This window comes from Vipera berus (assembly GCF_964194415.1).
Source record: "Vipera berus genome assembly, chromosome: 2".
NCBI classification, from domain to species: Eukaryota; Metazoa; Chordata; class Lepidosauria; order Squamata; family Viperidae; genus Vipera; species Vipera berus.
In genome coordinates, this window is record NC_138203.1 from 222,893,497 (window position 1) to 222,919,255 (window position 25,759).

The 25,759-nt window shown below is 43.3% G+C and overlaps 1 protein-coding gene across 1 annotated transcript in view; it reads right to left on the reverse strand.

Moving 5' to 3' along the window:
• Positions 1-23,679, reverse strand: part of LOC308662907 (hyaluronidase-4-like) — a gene marked incomplete at its 5' end in the record, with an annotated part of 35,977 nt that extends 12,298 nt beyond the window's left edge. The window contains 2 exons of the mRNA XM_081319051.1: positions 23,112-23,144; positions 23,588-23,679. Coding sequence (XP_081175177.1) covers positions 23,112-23,144; positions 23,588-23,679 — 125 coding nt within the window. The remainder of the gene's footprint in view (positions 1-23,111; positions 23,145-23,587) is intronic.
• Between the last annotated feature and the right edge of the window lie 2,080 nt (positions 23,680-25,759).

The following is a 25,759-nucleotide window of genomic DNA, read 5'->3' on the forward strand; positions in this document are numbered from 1 at the left end:
TATGTAAATTCAATACCTTAGGAAGCTATACAAACAAGTCCAGGCATTACATGTAGCTCAAATGTAACTTTAACTTTACTTCAGGTTCTCCTGCTCGAGCAAGGGGCTGGGCTAGAAGACCTCTAAGGTCCCTTCCAGCTCTATTCTATTCTATTTTTAGGGAAATGATACTAAGTGGAGGGCAAGTATGGCCAATGTATGAAAAAAGTCAGATGGAGAGATTTGTACTGCTGAAAGGTATCCATTATCCTCTTCTCCATTAAACTATTTAGAAAGAAAATGGTAATTAAAAAACATTGGTTTCTATCAACTTCAAAATTATAGTAACTCTTTAATTAGCCTTTGATAATGCAGCTGTACCTCTAGAGTACTTCTAGATATAGACACAGCAATGCATTCTAGAGATGCTATGAAAAAAATAATTTAAGATTTGCTTTCTGGTTTTATTAATTTCTTATTAATTTATGAAATTTTTGTACCAGCCAAAATCAACCAGGCTTCAGGTGGCCTATAACATCAATTATTGTACAGTAATCTAATTGAGCTATATTATTATTATTATTATTATTATTATTATTATTATTATTATTATTATTATTATTATTATTATTATTATTATTATTTGGATTTATATAGTGGATTTATTATTATTATTATTATTTGGATTTATATATTAAGGATATGAGTGAACATCTTCAGTACATCCTGTTCCAGGCCAGGAAACGGCAGACACACCAACCAAAAAGGCCCTACAAGACATTATCTCTCCTGTTCTTCAGGTTGGGAACCATACATTTAGGAAGAACTCAGACTGTGAAGCTGTTCTTTCCAGAAGAGAAAAACCGCCATCAAGACATAGATGGTAGTCAGTTATTCTGAATCAACAGCCGCTCCACTTTGCTTGGTCTATGTCTTAGTCTTTTTCCCCATTCATATCCTGATAACTACCAGATTTGAATATTGATTTCTAATCCATCTCCCAATAGGCACGGAATTCAGATTATTACTAGGTATCAGTGCTTTTTTTGTAAAAGAAAAAGGTGCCGGAACTCACACATGTCATACAACCCACTTTGTCTACCCTACAAGGTTCCATCCAAAAAAGATGCTGGAATTCTGTTCTGGGCGTTCTATGAGAAAAAAAGCCCTGCTAGGTATCATCTTCATAATGATAACTTCACACCATACGGGCAGACATCCTCTCCTAGCAGTTTTACATAGAATAGGGAAGAAAAAAAAATTCTGCAGTGAAATTTCCATGTGTCCAACCTCACCTCTTCTCACTGGATCTATCTGTTTAGATAGAAGTAAAACCACCATAAGATTACACCTCCAACTCACACAAGTAGTCCAGAAGGATGTTGTGGTTGACATTATTGAAATCTGCTGAAATTGTTGTTGTTGTTAGCTGCGAAGTCATGTCTGACCCATCGCGACCCTATGGACAACGTTCCCCCAGGCCTTCCTGTCCTCTACCATCTTCTGGAGTCCATTTAAGCTCACTGCTACTGCTTCAGTGACTCCATCCAGCCACCTCATTCTCTGTCGTCCCCTTCTTCTATTGCCCTCGATCTTTCCCAGCATTAGGCTCTTCTCCAGTGAGTCCTTCCTTCTCATTAGGTGGCCAAAGTATTTGAGTTTTAGCTTCAGGATCTGGCCTTCTAAAGAGCAGTCAGGGTTGATCTCCTCTAGGACTGACCAGTTTGATCGCCTTGCAGTCCAAGGGACTCGCAGGAGTCTTCTCCAGCACAACAGTTCAAAGGCCTCAATTCTTTGGCGCTCAGCCTTTTTTATGGTCCAACTTTCACTGCCATACATTGCAACTGGGAAGACCATAGCCTTGACTATACGCACTTTTGTTGACAGGGTGATGTCTCTGCTTTTTAGTGTGCTGTCTAGATTTGCCATGGCTTTCCTCCCTAGGAGCAAGCATCTTTTAATTTCTTGACTACAGTCCCCATCTGCAGTGATCTTGGAGCCCAGGAAAATAAAATCTATCACTACCTCCATTTCTTCCCCATCTATTTACCAGGAATTGAGAGGGCCGGATGCCATGATCTTGGTTTTCTTAATGTTAAGTTTCAACCCAAATTTTGCACTCTCCTTCTTCGCCCGCAACAAGAGGCTCTTTAGTTCTTCTTCACTTTCTGCCATTAGAATGGTATCATCTGCATATCTTAGGTTGTTGATATTTCTTCCGGCAATCTTAATTCCAACTTTTGATTCATCTAGCCCTGCCTTTCTCATGATGTGCTTTGCATATAAGTTAAATAGGCAGGGCGACAATATACAGCCTTGCCGGACTCCTTTCCCAATTTTGAACCAATCAGTGGTTCCATGTCCAGTTCTCACTGTTGCTTCTTGGCCCGCATATAGGTTTCTCAAGAGACAAATAAGATGGTCTGGTACGCCCATATCTTTAAGAACTTGCCACAGTTTGTTATGATCCACACAATCAAAGCCTTTAGCATAGTCAATGAAGCAGAAGTAGATGTTTTTCTGGAACTCTCTAGCTTTCTCCATGATCCAGAGTATGTTGGCAATTTGATCTCTAGTTCCTCTGCCTCTTCGAAATCCTGCCTGTACTTCTGGTAGTTCTCGGTCCACATACTGCTGGAGTCTAGCTTGTAGGATTTTAAGCATGACTTTACTAGCATGAGAAATGAGTGCAATGGTGCGATAGTTTGAACATTCTTTGGCACTGCCTTTCTTTGGAATTGGAATGTAAACTGATCTTTTCCAATCCTGTGGCCACTGTTGAATTTTCCAAATTTTCTGGCAAATTGAGTGTAGCACTTTTACTGCATCGTCTTTTAAGATTTTGAATAGCTCAGCTGGAATACTGTCACCTCCACTAGCTTTGTTGTTGCTCAGCTTTTCTAAGGCCCACTTCACTTCACATTCTAGGATGTCTGGCTCAAGGTCAGTGACCACCTCATTGTGATTATCAGGGACGTTAAGCTCATTCTTGTATAGTTCTTCTGTGTAATTTTGCCACCTCTTCTTAATCTCTTCTGCCTCTGTTAGGTCCCTGCCATTTTGGTCCTTTATCATGGCCATTTTTGCATTAAACATTCCCTTCATCTGTCCAATTTTCTTGAAAAGATCTCTGGTCCTCCCTATTCTATTGTTTTATTCTATTTCTTTGCACTGTTCATTTAAGAAGGCATTCTTATCTCTTCTAGCTATTCTCTGGAATTCTGCATTCAATTGGGCGTATATTTCTTTTTCTCCTTTGCCTTTTGCTTCCCTCCTTTCCTCAGCTATTTGCAAAGCTTCCTCAGACAGCCATTTTGCTTTCTTGCATTTCTTTTTCTTTGGGATGGTTTTGGTTGCTACCTGTTCTACAATGTTGCGAACCTCTGTCCATAGTTCTTCAGGCACTCTGTCTATCAGATCTAATTCCTTAAATCTATTTGTCACCTCTACTGTATATTCAACAGGGATATGATTTAATTCATACCTGAGTGGCCTAGTGCTTTTCCCTACTTTCTTCAGTTTAAGCCTAAACTTTGCAATGAGAAGTTCATGGTCTGAGCCACAGTCAGCTCCTGGTCTTGTTTTTACTGACTGTATAGAGCTTCTCCATATTTGGCTGCAGAGCATATAGTCAATCTGATTTCTGTGTTGACCATCTGGTGATGTCCATGTGTATTGCCGTCTCTTGGGTTGTTGGAAAAGAGTGTTTGCTATGACCATCGTATTCTCTTGACAAAATTCTATCAGCCTGTGCCCTGCTTCATTTTGTACTCCAAGGCCAAACTTGCCTGTTATTCTGGTTATCTTTTGGCTTCCTACTTTAGCATTCCAATCCCCCATGATACTAGCCCTCTGCTCTTCCCCAGTAGCATATTGGATGCCTTCCAACTTGAGGGGCTCATCTTCCAGCGTCATATCGTTTTGCCTTTGGTACTGTCCATGGGGTTTTCATGGCAAAGATACTGGAGTGGGTTTCCATTTCCTTCTCCAGTGGATCACGTTTTGTCAGAACTCTCTGCTATGACCTGTCCATCTTGGGTGGCCCTGCACGGCATAGCTCATAGCTTCATTGAATTTACACAAGCCCCTTCGCCACGACAAGGCAGTAATCCATGAAGGGGTCTGCTGAAATATGTTTATTTAATTCAATTTAAATGGCTATTTTGCCAAGGTGACACTGGGTAATGAACAGAATATAACTAACAAAATAAACACATAAAGCAAAAAAGGACAACTGAACCTTCAGATACATAGATCATCCATGAGAGCAAATAATGTGGTTGGTATCACATGCCCCAGTCTGAATGCAAAGGTCCAGATAATTTATATCCTCCAGAGCCCTGTACAAATGCAGCTCCGCTTTCTTAATAGCCTTCATTAAAAAAACATTAGAGATAGGTTGATAACTGTGCAGTTTTGTTGCATCCAAGGAATTGGTACACCAATGCCTTTTTTAAGGACCTCTGGCATCTCTCCTGCCTCAAACTGTTGTTGACTACAGCTCAAATCCAACTCTCAGTCCTCTCCTGGTCATTTTAATCAGCAATGTAAGGTGGCACTCCAAATTTCTAAGGGGCAGAGATAAGATCAAAGAGGCTGGTTCCTATACGTAGATTCAAAAGCTTCCAAGATAGCACCATAAGACTTTATCTATTGTCTGTACAGTAGATATGTTGATCTGGTTTCCAACTAAAAGTCAGAACTCCAACTCAGCTAGGGAAACACAAATTACATTTATCTACTGGCTCACCTCTCCCTAAAGGACAGTGGCCAGTACTCTTTAGATACAGTAAAGATGGAGAAGCAATTGAATTTTGTCACCTTTATTGCCTTTATTGTTCATCCCTTGGCTTTTACTCATTCTGGTTGCATTTACATTCTATAAATTTCCACCATAATCTGTTCACTTTTTATTTCCTCAAGTTCCTTGGTACACAAAAGACCTTCACAGGATTTGGAGGGCAAGGAAAAGCTGTTCAGGGGTGATCCTGTTAAGTGTTTCTCTGTTCCAGTGGTCAACAAGGAAGGTGCTGAACAGAATCGCCCTCCAGTCTGCTTAGAAATTTCCCAAACTCAATCAGTTTAGAAACTTGCTGGATCCACTAGGTATCCAGGTGACATTTTTCAGAATTTAGTGTTTAGTGTCTTCATTGTCAGGAGGAAGTATTCAGTCCATTACGATGGACTGAAGGAACCAGATCATCACAAATATGCTCTAAGGTGAATACCAGATTTAAAATATGACCAGCTATATGAGTCAGGTCAGTGATTACCTGGGACAAATGCATGGTTGTCATGGTAGACAGGAACTCTTGGGTTCCCTGATCCCAGGGAAAGGTGGTTGAACACCCAGTACTAAGAATCTGGACAAATCTACAAACCTCTTTATAACAAGATCAAGAGGAATACTGCTGTGCAGCTGGGATAACAGCAATACTTACATGTGCATAACCAGACAAGATTCCACATACGGATATCTGTGAATCAGTGATCCTTGCAACTGCTAAGGTCTCTTGATATGTAATTGCTACACCATCTCTCCTATCCCACCAATGGAGAGCAAAACATGAAACCCAACTGGGAAGATCTCTAGGAGAGGGATCACCTCTTCTTCCTCCAACCTGAGATCAGTAATACATGTAAGATCTGTCTTCTCATCCATGGTTAGACAAGTCTAGCTCTGTCACAGGCAGACCTGACATTCACTAGCAACATCTCGAGCTTAACATGTCTAGCAGTTACCTAGTTCCTAGTTGACTTTTTTCCCCTGCCTCACTGGTATTGTATGCACTTCATATCCAAATTGCTGTGCTCTACTGTATTTTTCCTATCAATATAATTAGCCAATCTTTCAGTTTTTCTTAAGTTGCACCTTTGTAAGCAGTTGGCTTGATGACTGTTTTCATTCTCCAAATAGGAGGATAAAGCGGAAAGAACAGCTTAGCATCAGATCAGACCATTCAGTGAACACGGAGCTTAGCAAAGTCCTCAGGAGATTTCCTGCTCTGGACTTGTGCTCTTAATATTGCATGTGCCAGCTCACTTAAGTTGTAGAAGTTTGCTGGAAGAATCTGGCATTAGGCCCAGAATCCTCTGGCAGAGACATTAACCGGCCAGATGAGAAACAAGAAGGGGCAGAGATATATCTTCTTTTCACGGAGGGAATTTGTGACATGACATTCAAAAATGAGTTATTGTTTAAAGCAGAAGTCCCCAGACTTGTTTGATCTGGAATTAGGAGAATGTGCCTCTTGGGGAAGGGGGTTTTCCCATTTAACCCATTGTCAGAAATCAGGTGGGGCACAACTTGTAAATCCTATCTGTAGAATTCTAAGTGCACAGAGGAGAAGCTTTTAAGGTACAGTGAAGAAAACTTTTTCCTTCTTCTGGTCTTGCTGAATTGGCAAGTCATGAAATGTCAGTCATGAAACTGACATTTCTGTCTGATTAATTCATACTTTTATTCCTGTTTCACTCTTTTGTAAAAGCACAAGTATCTAAATCAAACACTAAGCAAACTTAGAGAATATAGTTTCTAAAGACACTGTGCCATCATATATTTCAAAATAGGTTTCTATTTGTTAATCCTAACGTTCTCTGAAAACTGAATCAGCCTGTATCTATTGTGATTTTGCAAATAGAAGTGGTTTACAGTGCTAGCTGTGGCTAACATGAAAGACAAAGTGATCATGCTTTAAAAAAATCTAAGAAGAAAAAGATAGGAATTACAGCAGTTCAAGTCCGTCTCTCATTCTTTCTCACACATGCATTTGTTCACGCACCCCTAACCAAAACAAATATTGCTACAGGGGAGAAGGACGATCATCTGCACAGTTAATTTGAAATAAAGTTTGTGTTTTATTAATAAAAGGAGACAAATGAAGTTGGGGAAATCCATTTTTAAGTACAACATTATTTAATAGAGTCAGAATCAAATGGTAGCACAAATTTCCAGCACAAATTCTGTATTTGTGTACTTGGAAGCACCTCAGCATTTTATAACGGATAAGCCAAGCCATCTAACAATTCCTCCTTTCAAGGAGACCAAGAATGGCTCTTTCTGTTCTAGCTACAAGTAGACCTAGAGAACCAATGGGAACTTTCATCTAGAACAGACATGTCAAACACAAGGCCCAGGGGCCAGATCCGGCCCGCGAAGTGGTTTCATGTGGCCCGCGAAGCCATCCTGGAAACAATGAGGGAATGGCCCCCGCTGCCTTGGCCCTGGCCCAGAGACCCTCCTTCTGCCAGAGACCCTCAGATCTGTCCCACTCCTGCCCAGGCCCCCATAGGCATCCTTGATGCGAATGATGTAGAGCTGGCCACACCCACCCAGTAGGCCACGCCCACCCAGGCCACACCCACCTGGCCCTCCTGAGGGCAACCGCAATGCTGATGTGGCCCTCAATGAAATTGAGTTTGACACCCCTGATCTAGAAGCTGGGGGCCAGGTGCCACGGGGGGGGGGAGGGGGGCAGGTAGTTGTTGGGACTTATGGAGGATAGAAACTTTGCTGTACTACAGTTTTGACTATACTTTTCCCTACTGCCCTCCACCCCCACCCTCCTTGCTACTCACACTTTAATAACAAACCAACCAACAAAAACCAAATGCACCTGCAAGACACTGATTTGGTGCCAACAGGTAGTCTGGCTTTAAAGAAGCATCTCGGATATTAAATGACCAAGTAACCATCCTACATAGGAAAGATTGTGGCCAATAAACAAAGGATGAGGTAGAGAAATGTAACTTACAGTTAGCCTGCAATAGAATTTGACTCTGCTTTCGTCATTTCCAGAAACAATACATTTCCAAAAACAAATAAGGGGATGGGAGTTCTGTTTCAGGAAGTCTAGCCAGCAACCCAGCCTCTTGTGCTAATGTAAGTTCTTGAGCTGATTTGTAGTTCTCGAGTAGAGATAGAGTGACTAAAGCTGATTTATCATCATGACTATTGCATTTTCTGAGAGAGAAGAGTTATCCCATGGGGCTGAAGGTTCATGCAATTAGCACTAATGGTTTGAAAGTGCCCTTCTGATACATATGGTCTATTTCTTTTGAGGGAATTGTGACTTCAGCATTATGGACAACTGTGGATTTTTCCAACTGAAAAGGCAGGTAGAAGTTCAGGCTAGGCCTTTCTAGAACTAACCTATTTTCACTTGCGTGTTCCCATTTTTCATGCAGGACTTACTGGACATTTGACTGAGCACCTCCTTTTTGATCAAAACTCCCTTAGTATCTGAAAACTAACAGTGATATATTGGAAGAAAGTGATATTGGATATCTAGGGCAGCCCAGACAAAAATGAAATTAAAGAACAAGGTGCACTAAAATCTTTACTAACAAAATGACAAACCTGCCCTGTGACACTCTGGACTACATACTGGCTTCTAAAAGAATGGGGGGGAGGGGGGGAGAGATGCAGCCAAAGTGAAGCAATGAAACCTGTGCAGCCTTCCCCAATTCTGCCACTTTGTTCTGTGGTTGGTACAACTGCATAAATTAAAACAAAGTAACTAGTACACAGGGTGTGCGTTAACAGACATTTCACCTGTGTTATTCTATTTATTCCTTCCCCCACAACAATGCATCATACACTCATCGTCTACTGCTATTTTCTGCACATGGCAGGCACTGTGCAATTTTGGGTTGGGTTTTATCCAATTTTCACCTGAGTTCCTTTTGAAATAAATGCTAGAAACTTCAGGGAAAAAGTGAGTTTCCCTTTTTAAATGTGAATATCTGGTGGTTGTTGTTGCTGTTGTTGTTTTAAAAAAAGCTTGTATGAAAACTATGATATGAAAACAAAATCATGAAAATAACAAGCCACCAGTGTGTTTGTATATATGTGTGTGTGTGTGCGCGCTCTTAAGCAAGTTGTAGGCAGTTTAACAAGACAGTCTTTTTTTTAAGGCGGTGATTTAAACATGAAATTCCGGCAGGAAATCACATAAGAATCCACAGGCAGTACAGACTATCAATATGTACTAACATGGAGTAGCACTAGTACAAGTAATGGCAAAAAAACACACACACACACACACACACACACAAACCCCACCCTGTTCCTCTGGGCAGAAAGGCAGAATAAAAGCCCACTTGAAATAAACAACAACAGAGGAAAACTGAAGTGTATTCTTCTGCCTGGCATTCCTGTAGAAAGAGAAAAATACAGACGGGCTCCAGTCAAGCAGAGCGGTTCCAGCTTCTCTGCAGCATCCCATCCCCGGGGCTCTTTTTCCAGCCCTGGGCCAGGGCAGACTCCCTCAGCCACCCCTCCCCGCCACCGCCGGTTGCCCCTCTCGCAAGAAGCCAGGGCGGTCAAGAGTCAGGGAAGCGTGCCGATGGAGTTGAACCGATGGGCATTCAAGCAGCCCCAAGGCCGGAGCGAGCCTACTCCAGGGAATCCCAGCGGGCAGCCTCCTCCGGCGCCTTCCCCTTCCAGCCTCTCTCTCTAGCTGCCAGATTGAAGTCAGGTGAATCCTGGCTCTTTCCCACGCAGCCCAGCCCGGACGGCTTCCTCCTCCTTCCCAGAGGAGGACAATGCAAGGAAGGAGGAAGATCGAAGAGACCCACCTGAGGACTTTTGCAGCCATGGGACTGAGCGTCTGCTCCCCGGGCTTCCTCGAAACGCTCTGCCCACTCGGAGATTCAGCCTCTCTTTCCATTCAGGCTGGAGCCTGGAGTATCAGGGCACCTGCTAAGCCGGCTTTCTCCGTGGGTCCCTCCGGCTTGGACCAATCCCCCTTCCCGGCCAGGCTGCTCCAGGAGCTTTCTTGCCTGGCACCTAGATTCCCATCAGGTAACGTTTGCCCCTCGGCTGTAGCCTCGGAGCCACCGAGGAGGTCTTCCTTAACCGGGGAGAAGCAAAGAGGAGGGAAACTACCTGTGGCTGCTCTCCCCTGCCTCCAGAGTGGTACGATCCATGTCTCTGCTCTCGTGAACAGCTGTGTTTATGTGCACCTCCTCCAGGCTAACCTCGTGCGCGCCTGGTGTTCATTCAGTCGGACAGAAACTCTTACTACGCCCGGCCCAATTCAGGGACTCTTTGCCATTTGCAGTGACAGGCAGGAGCCACAACCCTCCCTCCCGCCTTTTATTGACTCTCCCCTCAGACCCACAACTTACTCTGTGTACAGTGGGCTCTCGTCGTTTGCTTTGCTCTTACGCCTTTTCACCGAGCGGCAGCTGGAATGTGATCCCCGCGGCTGCTTCCACCGAGAGGTCTCCATGTACACTTAATCAAAACTTCAAACGGAGTAAACTCAGCTCAGCCACATCGGGCTGGAGAGTTCTCACTTGAAAACTTGAAAGAGCAGGGACGGACAAGCCTGCCCCCACCCCAAACCCCTTGGGAAAGAAGCAAGCGGCAGTCAGAAGAAAAGATTAAGATACGAATTAAGAAAATAAGGTATTTTCTGACAAGAGAAATCGCATCCTGGATTTCTGAGCGGAACAGATCTGGCAGGACTCCTCTACTGAATACATGGCAGTGGCATTGCCATGGGAAGGCTTCTGCCTTCCAAGGCACCAAGGCTGGTTGATCTGCCTCTACTACAGCCCTGGATCTACGCAGGATGCCCCCACATACGGGGGTTTTCAAGATACAACATTGCATTGTATTGTATTGGTTTGCCAGCTACTCAGTCTGGCCAATTTGGAATTCCTAGCAAGACTCTAGGTTGCCCGTTTGTTACATTAAACACAGCTTAAACCAAGTATTATTTTCCCCCCAAATGCAATTATGAAAGGGTTTTACATCAGCTTCAGCAGCTACAGGTCTGGGCTTTGTATGGGCTCTCCAGAAATTGTCATGTGCAACAGTAGCCCATTTTAGTGCAAAGAAAGAAAGCCAATAACACTCTTTCTGAAAATACAGAGAAAAAAATGGCTTTTCAGAAGAGCCTTATTCCTAGGGCTGAGAGAAAGAGACCACCCCAAGATCATCCAGCTCAACTGGCTTTGTGTCTAAGGTGGGACTCACAACCTCCTGATTTCTAGCCCGATGCCTTAACCACCACACTAAACTGGCGCTCAGTGAAGAAATGTACTGGATACTAAATCTAAATGCACGTTTTAATGACCATTAATGCCTGTTCCCTGTGTTTTAGTCACTTACCTAGGCATAAGACGACCTATAGCACCCTCTTAATCTGCTTATGGTAAAATTTACTCAAGAATCATCAGGAGAGACTTTGCCTCCCCTCCCCAAATTTCCAAGTCCAAATATCCAAAGTCAGCTGGATCACCCCTCTCTACCCACTAGTGGGCGTCTCGGATTATGCTTGCTCTTCCTTATCACGTACTGTACCGTATGTTAGATAAACAAATAATTCCTTGTCATTCTCTCCTGCTTTATAGTCAATACGCCCCTTTCGCCCCTTTCGTATTCCTTGGAGACTGCCACTGAGCAGAGCAATGGGCTTGTCTCTCCATCTGCGCCACAGCTACCATCCTTGTCATGTCTGGCTTGCTTGCTCACTCACTCGCGTCCCCTCCCCTGCCTTGCTCCCGTCTCTCCCCCTGGTCCCTGCTTGGCCCCCTGCGTTCAGGAAAGGAGCCAGGGCATGCAGGGGCTAGCCCAGCCAGGAATGGAGCAGGTGTGAGCACGACACTGGTAAAGTGGCAGTAGGGAGAGGACTGTGCCAATGAAGGGCAGCATGAAGGGAGGGAAGGAGACAGGTATGTGGAGAAGCCCTATTACACACACACACACACACACACACACATTTTCTAGGACATTTGCTATGAGCCCATTTACCCAGCCCTGTTGTTCTGCTCCCCTTCCTCTCTGCTTTTGGGAGAACACATTTAGCTCAAATGAAATCACTTTGCTTTCTTGAAGATGAGCCTGTTGAGGACAATATCGCACAACTGATTGTATGGACTCCAGAAGAATCTTTGGGATGCAATGCTTTTTAAGCCATTGCCGGTCTCTGGAGGAATCAAAGACCATCTGGTCAGACAGAAAGAAAGAATAGTAATGCACCTCTATAAAAATAAGGGAGGCCAAAAGGCCCTGAAGCCTTGCTAGAACTTCCTGGCATATTGGTGACATCATTCCATTAATGACAGGCCCAAATCATCCATTCCCCTGGAAGGGGGGGGAGAGTGATGGACATCCTTCCAACCTTTATCTCACAAAAAGTGTAAATCCAATTCTTCATAAAATGGCCCAGAGGGTTTCTGGTTTATCACAACAGCGTTATTTACTTTGCTTCACTGGCAGCAAACATCACCAAGCTGACAAGGAGAAAATTAGCCAAAGGGCAATGAGCATAAAGGAGAGATGGTCCTAAACACCTAAATGCAGAGTGGATGTTGTAGTAGTGGTGTTGGTGGAAGTTTCTACCACAATTGTAGTTTGCAACTGTTAGCAAGAGCTTGCTTTGCCTTTACTGCATCCATGGTTTCTTAGAAAGTACATTTATGGTCCTATTCTGCTCACAGTGAATTTGTGTCGCTGGATCTTTGAACCTGCTCCTACACTGAGCAGTGATTTCCCCACCTTGATGCTTACTAGGTATATTAGACTACATTTCCCCTTTCTCCTAAGTTGGTTAGAGACTAACACCACTGGATGGCCCTATTGTGAGCAACTTAGATATGAGGAATTAATGTTTGCATGTTCAGAGGGCATCTGCTTTGCAGTTAGCTACAATTCAAATCACATTTTCAGGAAGCAAAGGTACACAGAAGACCTACAGTAAGTTGTTATCAAATAAGAAGGAACCAAACAAGTACAGCAGGACACACGTGGGCCCAGCACGTTTGCCTGGTATGTCCTGCTTGAACTGGGAGTCTAGCACAAGCAAGTGGAACAGATTTCAATCCAAATATTGGCTGAGCAATCAAACAATTGCAAGTAATGCTCCACAAAGAAAAATCACAACGTTTTCAAAGAGTGGAGAAATCAAAGGGAGTATGTTAAAAAAAAAGAAGAGGAAGAAACTCAAAGATGCCTACCTAAACTTCAGCGGAATTTTTTCCTCCTAAAACATTAAAGAAAAAAAACCTGTTGGGAGTATTACTCCCCCCAAATTAGAAGTGTTAGAAAAGTAGATGCAGCTCTGTGTATATATGCAAACGCACCCTTTTAAAACGGGCAGGGTTTTTTTAATGATACACTTGCTGTATTTTTAAGAGGTGTGTGCATAGTAAATTTGTCATTGGTGCCAACAGTAATATTTCCTTCTGTGCAATCATGAAATTGGCTTGGAAGCCCTGTATCCTATGACATCTGGTTAGCACTGTATGCATACACGCTTTCCGGTCCGATTATCCTTTCAGTTCCCAGTGCAGATGGCTTGTCTGTCACAGCCACAGCAAGTGGCAGGCCGACATCTGGAGGCTGGCAAATATCGCCGCCAACCGGAAAGCCCTTCATTTCACCAGACAGCTTTCCCTGCTTCTCAGCTGTTCGGAGTCGTGAAAGATAATTCAGCTCGGCTGGGATTTTGGCTGATTACAAAGGCTTAAAATCTAAAGGCATCTCTTTGACTTCTGTTGCGCTAAAGGAGAATCTCCCTGAGCTGTTGGGATTTGCGGTTTCCTGAAGCCTATACAACCCGGGTCCCACCGGCTGTGACTCATTTCACAACCCAGCAACGCTGGAACAGTAGCTATTTGTCCCCACACTCCTGTCCCTGAGTACCCAACTGCCCTCCTTTCTCAGCAACAGAAAAGAGGCTCCAGGGAAAGACTTGTGGGGCTGGGGGGTGGCGGGTGGGAGGGAAGGAATGCAGACACAAGCACAACTGGAGCAATCCTGGGCAGCCAGAGGGCCTTGAAGGGCTGAGGATGAGTTTCTTCAAATGACTTGGTTGGGGGGGGGGGGAGGAGAGAGAGAGAGAACAGCTGCAATTTCTTTCCAGAAAGCAGCAGAAAATTGGACCTGCCATTTAAACCTACAGAGCAGACTTGACCAACTTGGTCCCTCTCTTCTCTCTTCAAAGTCAGCATCCAGATTTCCAAACCAGTTGGGCTGTTCAAACATTTACTTTTACACAGAGATGGTCCTGAAAAACAGCCTAGCCTAGGCTTGAAAAGGAGAACAAATAAACTGAAGAGTGTCCCCCCACTTCTCTTTTAAGAGAGAAGGGAGCATGTAGACGAGAGAGATGAATATTTCAGTTTCAGGATCCTGTATTATAACATATAAGTGCCAGTAGCCCTTCTGGTGTCCTGTTTCCTACCTGACCTACTCTGAAGGTTTAAGGTAAAGGTAAAGGTTCCCACACACATGCGTGCTAGTCGTTTCCGACTCTAGGGGCCAGTGCTCATCTCCATTTCAAAGCCTAAGAGCCAGCGCTTGTCTGAGGAGGTCTCCGTGATCATGTGGCCGGCATGACTAGATGCCAGAGACGCACAGAACGCTGTTACCTTCCCACCATAGTGGTCCCTATTTTTCTACTTCTACTGAAGGGTTAACACAAGTTAATTTCAGAGCCCTGAGCACCTATTACCTATTAGGATGAGCAGATTACACCTAGAAGCAGGGCATGCAAGGTGTTAAATGTTTCTCGTGAATCTTCCTGAGTATGTAGCCAAGAGATACGAATATTTCACCTTTAGGGTAGAGCTCTTCCAGAGCTGTTTCCTACAGAACACACACACACACATCCTTGGGGCATGGAGCATGTTTTCAGATTCTCTCTCTATTTTTCCAGCAGCAGATTCCCCAAACTTCAGTTAAGCCAACCTTCCTGAACCCATCAGACAATATCAACTTATATGACTCACTTTATTAGAAAACCAGCCACCCCAACAAATATTCCTCAGACAAAAGGAGGAAAGAAATGTCCATTTCTGAACCTTATTCATTTTGTTTTGACATTCTCATAGGAATGATCAGGGCTTTTTTTCTCATAGAACGCTCAGAACGGAGTTCTGGCACCTTTTTTGGATGGAACCTTGTAGGGTAGGCAAGGCCGGTTGTATGACATGTGTGAGTTGCGGCACCTTTTTCTTTTACAAAAAAAGCACTTGGAATGATAATTTCTGTAAAACAGTTAAGATTCTGTTTCTGCTGTCTGGCATTCAGATACCGGTATTACTGTGCAGGTATATGCTTGCTTAATATGGACAAAACTATTTAACACTCCTTAATTGCATAATGGAAGACTTCGAAAGCATTCAATTTCTCAACCTTTCAAAGAAAGATTATGCAGAGGTGGGAGGACAATCTCCTGACTAAATCCATAAGCTCAAGCAATTGCAGCAGTCTTTTTTCCCCCCGCTGAATTGCAATGTTTTTTTTTATTCTCTTTTTAATATATCGGAGTGACTTTGCTTTATTGGGATGCTTTATTTTACTATAATCACCAGCTTTTACCAATCTAGCTCTTCAACTGATTTGTTTTTTTTTGCCCCGGGAGCCTGTTCAAAGGGAACATAACATATTTTAAGTAAATGCAAATCAAATAAGAGTAAAATAAACCTCAATTATTTTCCCACTATCAGCAGGAGACAATCTGATGCCCTCCAGATGTTTTAGAGCAACTTTCATTAGACTCTGCTAGCCTGGTTAATGATAAGGAATTGTGAGAATTCCAGCATAACTAGACGTGACCTTCACTTCATTTTCAAAGATACTAAGGAAAAGACTCAGCCTGGTAAAATAACAGCAAACAGCTGGTTCCAAGTCCATAAAGCCAACATAAAAACTAAACTCCTCCAGTATTTGCATGCTGTGGACAATCAGAGTCGTTAGATCACTGTTTTTCAACTTTGGGAACTTTAACAGGGGTGGATTTCAACTCCCAGATGCTGACTGGGGAATTATGGGAGTTGAAGTCCACCTGTCTTAAAATTTGCCAGGGAATATGCAGAAGATATTTAAGCAAAGGATAAAGTTTTGTCCGCAATTGTTTTTATTGGGCATAATTACGGATACTACTGTTGTGGACACTAAGTTGATGTTGAACTTAATTACGGCAGCAAGGCTTTTAGTAGGGCAATACTGGAAGAAGGAAGAACTGCCGACTATAGAAGAATGGACTTTAAAAGTTTCTGACCTGGCGGAAATGGCAAAGATATCGGCTTATTTGAAAGACCATTCGCAACAACGTTATATTATGGAGTGGAAAAAGTGGATTGATTACATCCAGAACAAATATGGGACCAAAAGGTTTCATTTAGCATTTGTATAAGTTTTGATGTGATATTAGTATTGCTTGTAGTCATTTTATACGAGCTAGAGTGCGATAGACTTAATAGCTTATTTTTGTTAGCATATGGTTGTTTATGATTGTTTTTACTTTTATACCTTGTATTTAGCTCTGGGAAGTCGGGGAGGGGGAGGGGGAAGGGGAGGGGGGAGGGTTAGGGAGGGCTAGGAAGGGTTGGGTAGGGGGTGGGGGGAGGGATTGTTAAAGATAAAATGTATTGAAAAACTTTTCAATAAAAATTTTTTTTGCCAGGTTGAGAAACACCACTTTAGATGCTGGGAAATGGCAAGGCCATGGGTTTCCAGTGTCTTCAGTCCCCATCCTAACAGTAAGAGTCATAATCAACAAGTTTCACCCTCCACCATAAACCAAGCCAAGCTCACCCACTTCACCCCCCCCTCTTTTTCTTTTTCTTCTTCTTCTTCTTATTCAGTAAAGTCAGCCAATAATTCTAACAACAATTACCAGGGAGTCAGATTGACTAAATTCAGAATAATTTATTTTTAGGAAAACAGGTTTAGAACTTGCCTTTCCAGCTCTAGCAAGCAGTTACAGATTGATGGGGTGATGGCCTGGGAGTGGGGACATCAGCCAGATTTGCCACAAGTTTTCATAAAGACAAAATCAGATTTTGCAAATATAAATGTTGCCTTCGCATCCCTGTCTCTCTCTTACACACACTCTCCCTTTGTCCCTAATTCTTGACATTGCTATTAGGAATAGGTTATTTTAAGAAACCATTTTATTCAAGAAGGCAGGTTCTGTATAACAAATTTTGTATTTAGTCCTAAATTTTAGCAAACGTGCCTGCATCATAGTCTGGGGATTAAAAGATTGTGTTTATAGGATACAACTATGTTCTTTTTTCTTTTAAAATCATTTTTAAAAATCATTTCTTTTAAAATCTTTTTTAAAACTGGACATTTCCCATGGGGCACATCAGTCTCTTCTGAACTGCTTTGGCATCTTGAATTGTCCTGTGTGATACTTTGATATACATGGAAGTAATTCACAAAAGGTTGTCAGTGAATTCCTGACAACATGTGAAATACTCCTCAAAGAAATGGAGAGATAGCACACAGCAGCTAGATTTCAGATCAAATTAATTTATGTCTGGTTATCCTTGCATTCATTCAGTGTTGATTTCCACCTAGGTAACAGAAATACTATACTTATAGTAAACTAGTTTAATTTCAACTGCAATCTTTGTTAATGCAGATGTGTAGAGATTCTTCACCATACCAACAGCTACAGATGTGTAGAGATTCTTCACCATACCAACAGCTATGGCGGTATAAGATGGGCAGCATAAGGAGAGAGAGAGGGAAGGAAAAGTAATAGGTAAATTTTTCATTCTTTCACATTTATTTTCCACTCATCTGGTGATTCAAAGTGACTCTGAGCAGCCTGTCTGTTAATTTACCTAGTTGGCTTCAACATCAGATGTTTAACTAATTTCATAGAATTGCATAGAGATTTTTTCCCCAGCAAAAATCCATAAAGTTGTTTATGTGAATCTCAACATCTGTCATTCAGGTTGAAAATTCTTTGTGGCTTGAGGAAAGTCAGCTTTGGGGAAAAAATGTTGCTTCATTACTCATTAAAAGAACAGTTACAGCAATCTGAGGTTTTTCTCCTTAAGCCACTATACAAATTGTAATATCCAGAATTTAAGCCTGTTCTTATTCAGATTAAAATTGCTTACATTGACTTGACTTAGGAAAACCATTAAAGTATGATGTTATTTTTAAAAATGCCTGTGAATTTTTGAACTGTGATACTGAAGATTACTTTAAAGACTCAACCTGAAAATCTGTATTTAAAAAACAACAGATTTGCCCTAGGCATGAAGAAAATGTGTAAGTACTTTTGTGCAACAGGGATGGAAGTGGGGGTAGTGGAAGATGAAAAGGAACATGTCTTCTTTCCAGACTGGCATTTAACCATGGGACACACGTTTTCTCCTTTAAACCAACAGCACTCAGTCAAATCTAAAATGATATAAATCTATGACATTTTGCACCAGTTACCAGAGAGGTAAATTACAGGAGGTATAATCAACCCAGTACCTATTGGTCACTGCCGGTTGGAGCCAAGTATGCCCTCTCTTCCTGCTCTTAGGCAAGCCTCTCCAAACATTGTGTCTTGGAAAGTAGAAGAGCCAAGTTCTTGCAAAGTGGGTGTATCCTTCAGTGTGCTACTTCCTGAAGCCCATTACCCAGTGGCCTCTGCACTGAGGAGGTAAATTAGGAAAGTCAGTTCTCCTGCTTTATGTGAGACTGCCCCAGCCTTCTATTCTGTAGGTTAGGAAGAATAGCCTTGGGACAGGTGTTTCAATCTACATGGGGGCACTGACAATGTTACATAATTAGGAAATGAAACATCTACAGGCAAACAACTACACTTGGAGAGCACCAAGGACTTAACAATTCAATCCTGAACCCTCCTGCCAAACTCCATTCCTGTGTGGAAGTACATTGAATAGGTTTACCTATCTGACAAAATCATCCACCAGTCACAGTTCTGCTGTGATTGGTGAATAGTTTCCCCTCTGATTATGATATTCAGAAAGGGGAAGGCAGCAAGACTTGAGTTTAGCCAGTGGCTTTGTTAGCACACCCTGTATCTGAAAATCAGAACCAACACCAGAAGGGGTGCAATAGAGCAATGGGAGAAAAAAGTCATGGTACATGGAGACACTTGCAAGTTTGTGACGTTGCAAGTTTGACACCCCTGCAATAGAGGGACCAGTCAATGATATGCCTATATAGCTTTCTGCCACTTCAGAGATGGATGGATATTACTTTAATGAGTGATTGCGGGGGTGTCAAGCTCTCTGCCATTCTTCAAGGGGAAAGTAGATAAAGTTGGAAATAGGTGTGAATTTCCCCTAAAACAGAAGTATTTCTCCCAGACTATATCTAGAATTTATTTCTTTTAAAAAAAAATCTGGACAAGTTACTTAAGAGCTTGGTGAACTGTCAAGAACAACAGGGCTCTTAGTTAGGCTGGAAAGTTGAAAAACATCTTGGAAGAAGCCTATGGTAAAACATTTCTGAACTCTCGTCAGGAAACATGTTGGTATCCATATAGATCCCAGAAACAGATTCCCCTTAGGGTGCTTCACCTTTACCTTACTAACAGGTACAAAAACAGAAGTAAGGCAATCCAGCTGCACTTCTGAACTAGCTTTACCTTTTGACATCTTCATGATCTCATGCATTTCAAAAATGGATGAGCAGCTGCGGTGATATAAACTTGAGGCAATCATTCTGCAGCTGCTCTTAGCTCTGGAAGAGGCTGGAAGAGAAAGGTCAACCTTTTCAAATCTCAAGGACCTGGAAAATTGTGATTCAGTTGATCTTGCAGAAAAAAAAATATGGTCAAGGTGCTCCCTGTTAATTCCAGGCTGATTCAAGCTTTACTTGAAACAATATACTGGGTTTTATCATAACACAGCTTAGCATGCTATATGAACACAATCAATGTCACCATCAAAAAAAAAATGGACCAATTCCTGGAAGTTTGAGCTTAAGCTAGCGATCTTTGTAGCAGGCCTCTTTAGAAGTCTCACCTTTTAATCCAGAATCCCTTTCAACCCTTTATACATAGCCTAGCTGTAGTAAACAGTGATTCTAGGGAAGATAATTCTGTCTAAAGCAGGGGTGTCAAACTCACAACGTCACGTGATGTGTCGTGATGTATCGTGACTTTTTTTGCCATTGCCGGCAATGGGATGGGCACGGTTTTGCTATGATGCATCCGGCCCACAGGCCGGCAGTTTGACACCCTAGTCTAGAGCTACCATCAGTTTTAGTAGACAGTGCTGAACCAAACGGATCTATTCAGTCCAAGATACACTCACAACTACTGCCACCCTTCACAAAGTATAACAAAGTAATAGTGAAGAGGACACAGAGTTGCAAAAGAACAGTCCACAGACCCCCAGAATAGAATTTAAACAACCAGTAAAACTAAGTGGCCACTTTCCAAAGTGACAGTCTGTTGTCTGCTTATGCTGACAACAAAAGTTGGATCCCCACAGGCAGAATTCAGAAGACATATCTATCTACAATAGGAGCTCCCACCCCTGTCGTCACATCTTGCTTTAGGAATCAAGATGTGATTACAAAGGGAAGGAGCTCCTGTTGTCTGAACAAGTCAAGCACATGCTGGAATCCACAACAAACATTCCCAGTCGATCACTTTCAGACCAAACCCCTTGCACTCATAGCAATAGCACTCTGAAGTTAGCTGAAACAAACTGCTAGTCATATTTGATGAGACTTTGTTACCTAATGTTGCATGCAGATAAGTTTGAGTAACATATTATTAAAGCAAAATGACAAAGTTAATCAATGACCTGTCAATCATTTCCATTCCAAATCCAATAACAAAGCCAACACATATTTCAGAGTGGTGCTAAGGTGGCAGCTGCTTCTGGCAATAAATGCTGGATTAGGGCAACAGCAGTGAAGTGGGTGGACAGAGTTGTGTGGGGTACACAGTTCCCTTCAGTCTCCAAGCTAAACGACTGTTTATTAAACATCTGCCCAATCTTTCTGCTAACTGTGAGGATGCAATCCCATCACTTGTGTGGAAATAACACTGAGCCACCAGTGGAGGAAACCACAGCTGCTACCTTGTCTCCCACTACAAGGAGTAAACTGCCTTGACACATCTGGAGAAAGAACTGTTCAGCTGATGACTCTCAGAGCACATCAAAAATCAAGTTGCACTCAATTCCTTCAGCTTTACAAACCATTTTGAGGTTTGTACCACAATAAACATTCTGTGACTAGATCAACATACCCAATGCCTGAGCTTTACCAAAAGGTAAGTAATATTGAACTAGTTTCCCTTCTCTGTCTGACTATTCACTTATTGCACGATACTTTTCCCACAGACATTTGCAGTGTTTTAACAATGGACTCCTGAACAAGAACAGGGTTTAAACACAGGACAAAAAAATTCTCTAAGGACATTATACTTCACAACACCATTGTGACCAATTGTTTTAGCAAACAAGGACATATTATAAATATCTGGTAATTACCAGTGTATTTCAGTGGGGATATGTGTCATCCACACAGAATCATCATTTAATTTAAAAACAAATAAACCTATGATCCAATAGACCAGGTACGTATTGCAGAACAGTTTCAGGACAGCTTTCTCAAACCAGATGTCCTCCACATGCTGTTGCAGTAATTGTCACCATTCCCAACCAAAACATTCCTTTTCAAGTTGGGTGTGAATCATGCATGTTGTAAGCCAAGAGACCTGATTGGGATGGCTTAAGCAAGAGGAAAACCACCACCAAGAACTGCAGGAAAGGGAACCCTTGACCTTCAGGAGACATGAGGCGAAACACTGTCCACAGAATGTGAGATGATTAGCTAAAGATAACTATGTGGAAGGCTGTCTCTTAGTTTTTCACGCCACAAATCTACCAGCTCCTTTTGGAAATGTGCACCAAGAGCCTTGGTGGAGCAGTGGGCTAATGCCTCCTTAAGTAACACCAGCTGCCTGCAATTAGTGCAGGTTCGAGTCCCACCAGGCTCAAGGTTGACTCAGCCTTCCATCCTTCCGAGGTAGGTAAAATGAGGACCCAGATTGTTGGGGGCAATAAGCTGACTTTGTAATAATGCCACTTGGGGGGGGGGCGAAAGCCCTAATAAGCAGGCATATACATAGAATGAAGGCTATTGCTAAGCACATTGATTTGTCCTTCTTAGATTGTAAGCCGCCCTGAGTCTTCGGAGAAGGGCGGGATATAAATGGGATTAAAACAAAAAATGGCATTCCCTTTTTACTTCTTGGCCTTTGCAGTGGTGCCTCAACTCTGGTCCCACTGGGCAAACTTTCATCTTTCCCTCTGACTCTTCTGCACTTAAATGTCTTTCACAAGAACTTCAGGGAAGATGAAGAAGCTGGAGTATTACACACCCTGGACTTGGAGAAGTTCAAGACTGGAGAGCCCTCAAAAGGCGAGGAGGAGGCTTAGTAACAGCAGCTGATTAAACTCAAGGAGGCTGGGGCTAGTCACTGCAGCACCCACTCTTTTCTTTTCTTTCAAATATCACCAGGGATTGTCCAAGCCCACATCCAAATGTTCACCTTACACCTATTTTTAATCTTGCAGGATCCAATCTTGGTGGGTCACCAGTTTTAATCTTGCCCTACCTGGATAAGATGCTTATTCTGCTAAGCCTCAGAAGCAACAGAAACAACCCCACCATCATGTCACTGAGGCGGTCAAAGTTGGTGCCACAACTACACAGGCTCAGGGATGGCATTGGAAAAGCTGGCAGAGGGTTTGGGTGGATGGGATCAGGAACCACAGCAGCAGACCAAAGCTCTGGGGAAGGGTGGGAAGGGAGAAACAAGAGTTGGGTAAAACAAAGACCTGACGCCAACCCAATAATACAACCCACACGCTCAAACCTAGAAAGAAACGGAAGGGGAGGATGTGCATTAGAGCAAAAAAGAGAGTGGGGGGTGGGGATGGGGAGACCTTCAGAAGAAACCAACTGGGAAGCCGGCTCCATGTTCTTTAGGAGGATGCGGTGGCACGGCTTCCTCTACTTGGTGCCCACTAGATGAATTGGCCAAGGGCAACGATGGGAACTGTAGTCCGACATAGGCGTGGATAGCCTTCCTGGGCAAAAAAAAAAAAAAAACCCAAAACCTAGCATCACAAAAGCGAGCCTGTGTAAAACAGTCGGCTGCGCGCCGAAGCCCACTGCAAACAGATCCAGGATAAACGAGGGCACGGTGGAGAAATTCCCGCTAACAAAGAAGTCATTGACCAGTTCGGAGGAGTAAAAAAGGGGCTGGGGGGCTGATCAGCCGGAACGAGAGATTTCCCGACCCAACCAAAAGGAGGAGGAGGAGGAGGAGGAGGAGGAGGAAGAGGAGAAGACGACGTCCCGCGCGCCCGCCGGGAAGCCGCGTTACCTTTGCCGCCCCTTCATCCCTCCTAATTCCGTCCTGCCGCTCGCACCACGCGCTGCTTGCCAAAGAGCAGCCCCGGGCCACTTACCTTCGGCCACCCCTTCACCTGGTGGCCACGCCCTGCCCTTGCAGGCCACGCCCCCGTCGCCCCGAGCCACCTGGCTCCGACGCCTCCCTAAACCAGCGTTTCCCAACCTTAGGAACTTGAAGATGCGTGGACTTCAACTCCCAGAATTCCCCAGCCAGCTATGCTGGCTGGGGAATTCTGGGAGTTGAAGTCCACGCATCTTCAAGTTCCTAAGGTTGGGAAACGCTGGCTGGGGAATTCTGGGAGTTGAAGTCCACGCATCTTCAAGTTCCTAAGGTTGGGAAACGCTGGCTGGGGAATTCTGGGAGTTGAAGTCCACGCATCTTCAAGTTCCTAAGGTTGGGAAACGCTGCCCTAAACGTCGCCCTCGCTGATTCAGACGCCCTCTGACTTAGCCGGGAAAAGAGGCATCGGGGTGCAGATAACGCTTCGGCCGGCCTCGCCAGGTTGGGGCAGCCCGGCCACGTCCCGGGACTCGCGCATCGAAGCCGGAGTGGGGCGGGAGCAAGAGAGGGAGACGAGAAGCCCACCGCACACCGCCTTCAGCCAGGGCTTCGTCTTTGGGGATGGGGGGGGGGAGCGGTTTCCCAAACTCCCAAAGCTCCGGTGTAGCTCCGGAGAGCTTTCAGAGCTCACCAAGCAGACGTGTGGGACCCCGTTACTTGCCAAGGGTTGTCCGGTTTACCGTTTCCTGCATCCCTCAGTGTCAGAAGTCAGGTTGGAGGGAAGTGTTACGAAGTTCAGCAATCTAGACGTTGGGTAAATATACGATTAAGAAGTCCTTTACATGTATGTATCGTCACACTTTACATGTATGTATCGTCACACAAATGAGTGGCGGACACAGGACATTCTTGGTGGTGGCTGTTCACCAAAGAATGCACAAGGTCTCTTCCTGAAACTTTCAAGAGATGTTGGCCCCCTTGGCACAACTGGCTTAGATCCCAATTAAAAACATAGTAGGAAAATAGTACAATACACCAACTTTTGGTTAATTTGAAACTTGAGTTCTATCTCCTCTGCCCCTGTCTTTCCCCCACCCCCACCCCCATTGATGTATTGGGCCAACTCGGATTGTTTGTTGAGTTTATGATTCATTTTCTCATGTAGATTCAGAAAATAAGCATTTTAAGCTTGATGGGCAAACCAAGGCATTTTATCTTTATGTGTGTGTCTTACATTTTGAAATCTGCATATATTAGAAATGGCATGTTTTCAAACACAGAAACTAAAATCACATGACATTTCAAGAGCAAAGCTTGATAACATTGTAGCTCAGTCTTGCCTAATCTATAGGAATAATCCAATTTTTCCAGTACTGCAGTCTCACGCTGGATGACAAATGACAGGAACTGACCATCACCCAGATGGAAAAGATTGCTGTACTTCTTCTAAATCCCTTGCTGTGCATAAGAAGCTGATCATCGGAATGCAGGATGCTTTAAAGGGAATGAGGATGGGGATTAGCAATTCGTATAACAGCCAGTTTCTATTCATTTGCTTTAAAAAGAAAAGAAATCAAACTCTCAGCAAGCTTAATGGCTGTTTTGCTTTTGTTTCAATCTGTCGTTTGAAGCCTATCTGATCTTAATATTGACTATAAAGCTCAACTACCAAGATTAGATTTCAGAATGAAAAATAGTAAAACAAGACAAGCTGTTGCTAAGTCTGCATTTGTAACTGGCATATATTTGTGTGCTGCTGATTTGGTTAAGTTGTACTGTTTTGTTCTTATTTCCTTTTATTGAATTTCATTGTTGTTTTGATGTGCTTGAGGGGGCTTAAACCAGTCACTACTACCATACTGGGAATTGCCACTCCCATTGGAATACACTGAGGAATTCTTTTCTCTATAGCCCCAGGCCAGCTTCACCCCCTTTCCCATTTCCTGCCCTCAGGTAAATTTAGTTGTCCCTCCCTCCCTCCCTATTAGGCCGCTACTTCATTCTACATCAGTCATCATCATCATTTTAGCCATGGTCTATCCATTGCAGGTTGAAGGCCTCTTCTGCCTGTTTCCAACCAATACAGTCCTGAGTTTTCTTTTGCCAAGTGGGGCCACAGTACCTGCTGATGCTGTCAATCCGTCTTGTTTCAGGTCTCTTTCGTGGATGCTTTTTACCAAGCGGGATCCATTCTATGACTGCCTTGGTCCACCTGCCCTCGGCTCTTCTTGCCATGTGACCAGCCCATTTCCATTTCAATTCTTAGTCTCTTGATGATATCGTATTGCTTTCGTTTGTTCTCTAATCCATGTGCAGCTCTTTCCATCTTGTCTTGTGATACTGAGCATTACATGTATCTTTCCATGGCTCTTTGTGCCACTCGCAGCTTTTGTATCGATTGTGAGGTTAGTGTCCAAAGTGTCTATTCTTTCTAACAACTCTCCCATACTGATAGGAGCGCTGGGAAGAACTATTGCTGAGATCATGAAGTTTTCCCACTTAAGCATTAGGGATGGAGAGTTTAGATTCTGCAGGATCCAATCCAATCCATTTCAGACTCCAAAAGCTCAGAAGACTAAACTTCTGAGGTCCCGGTGACCGACCCAGATTGGATCCTG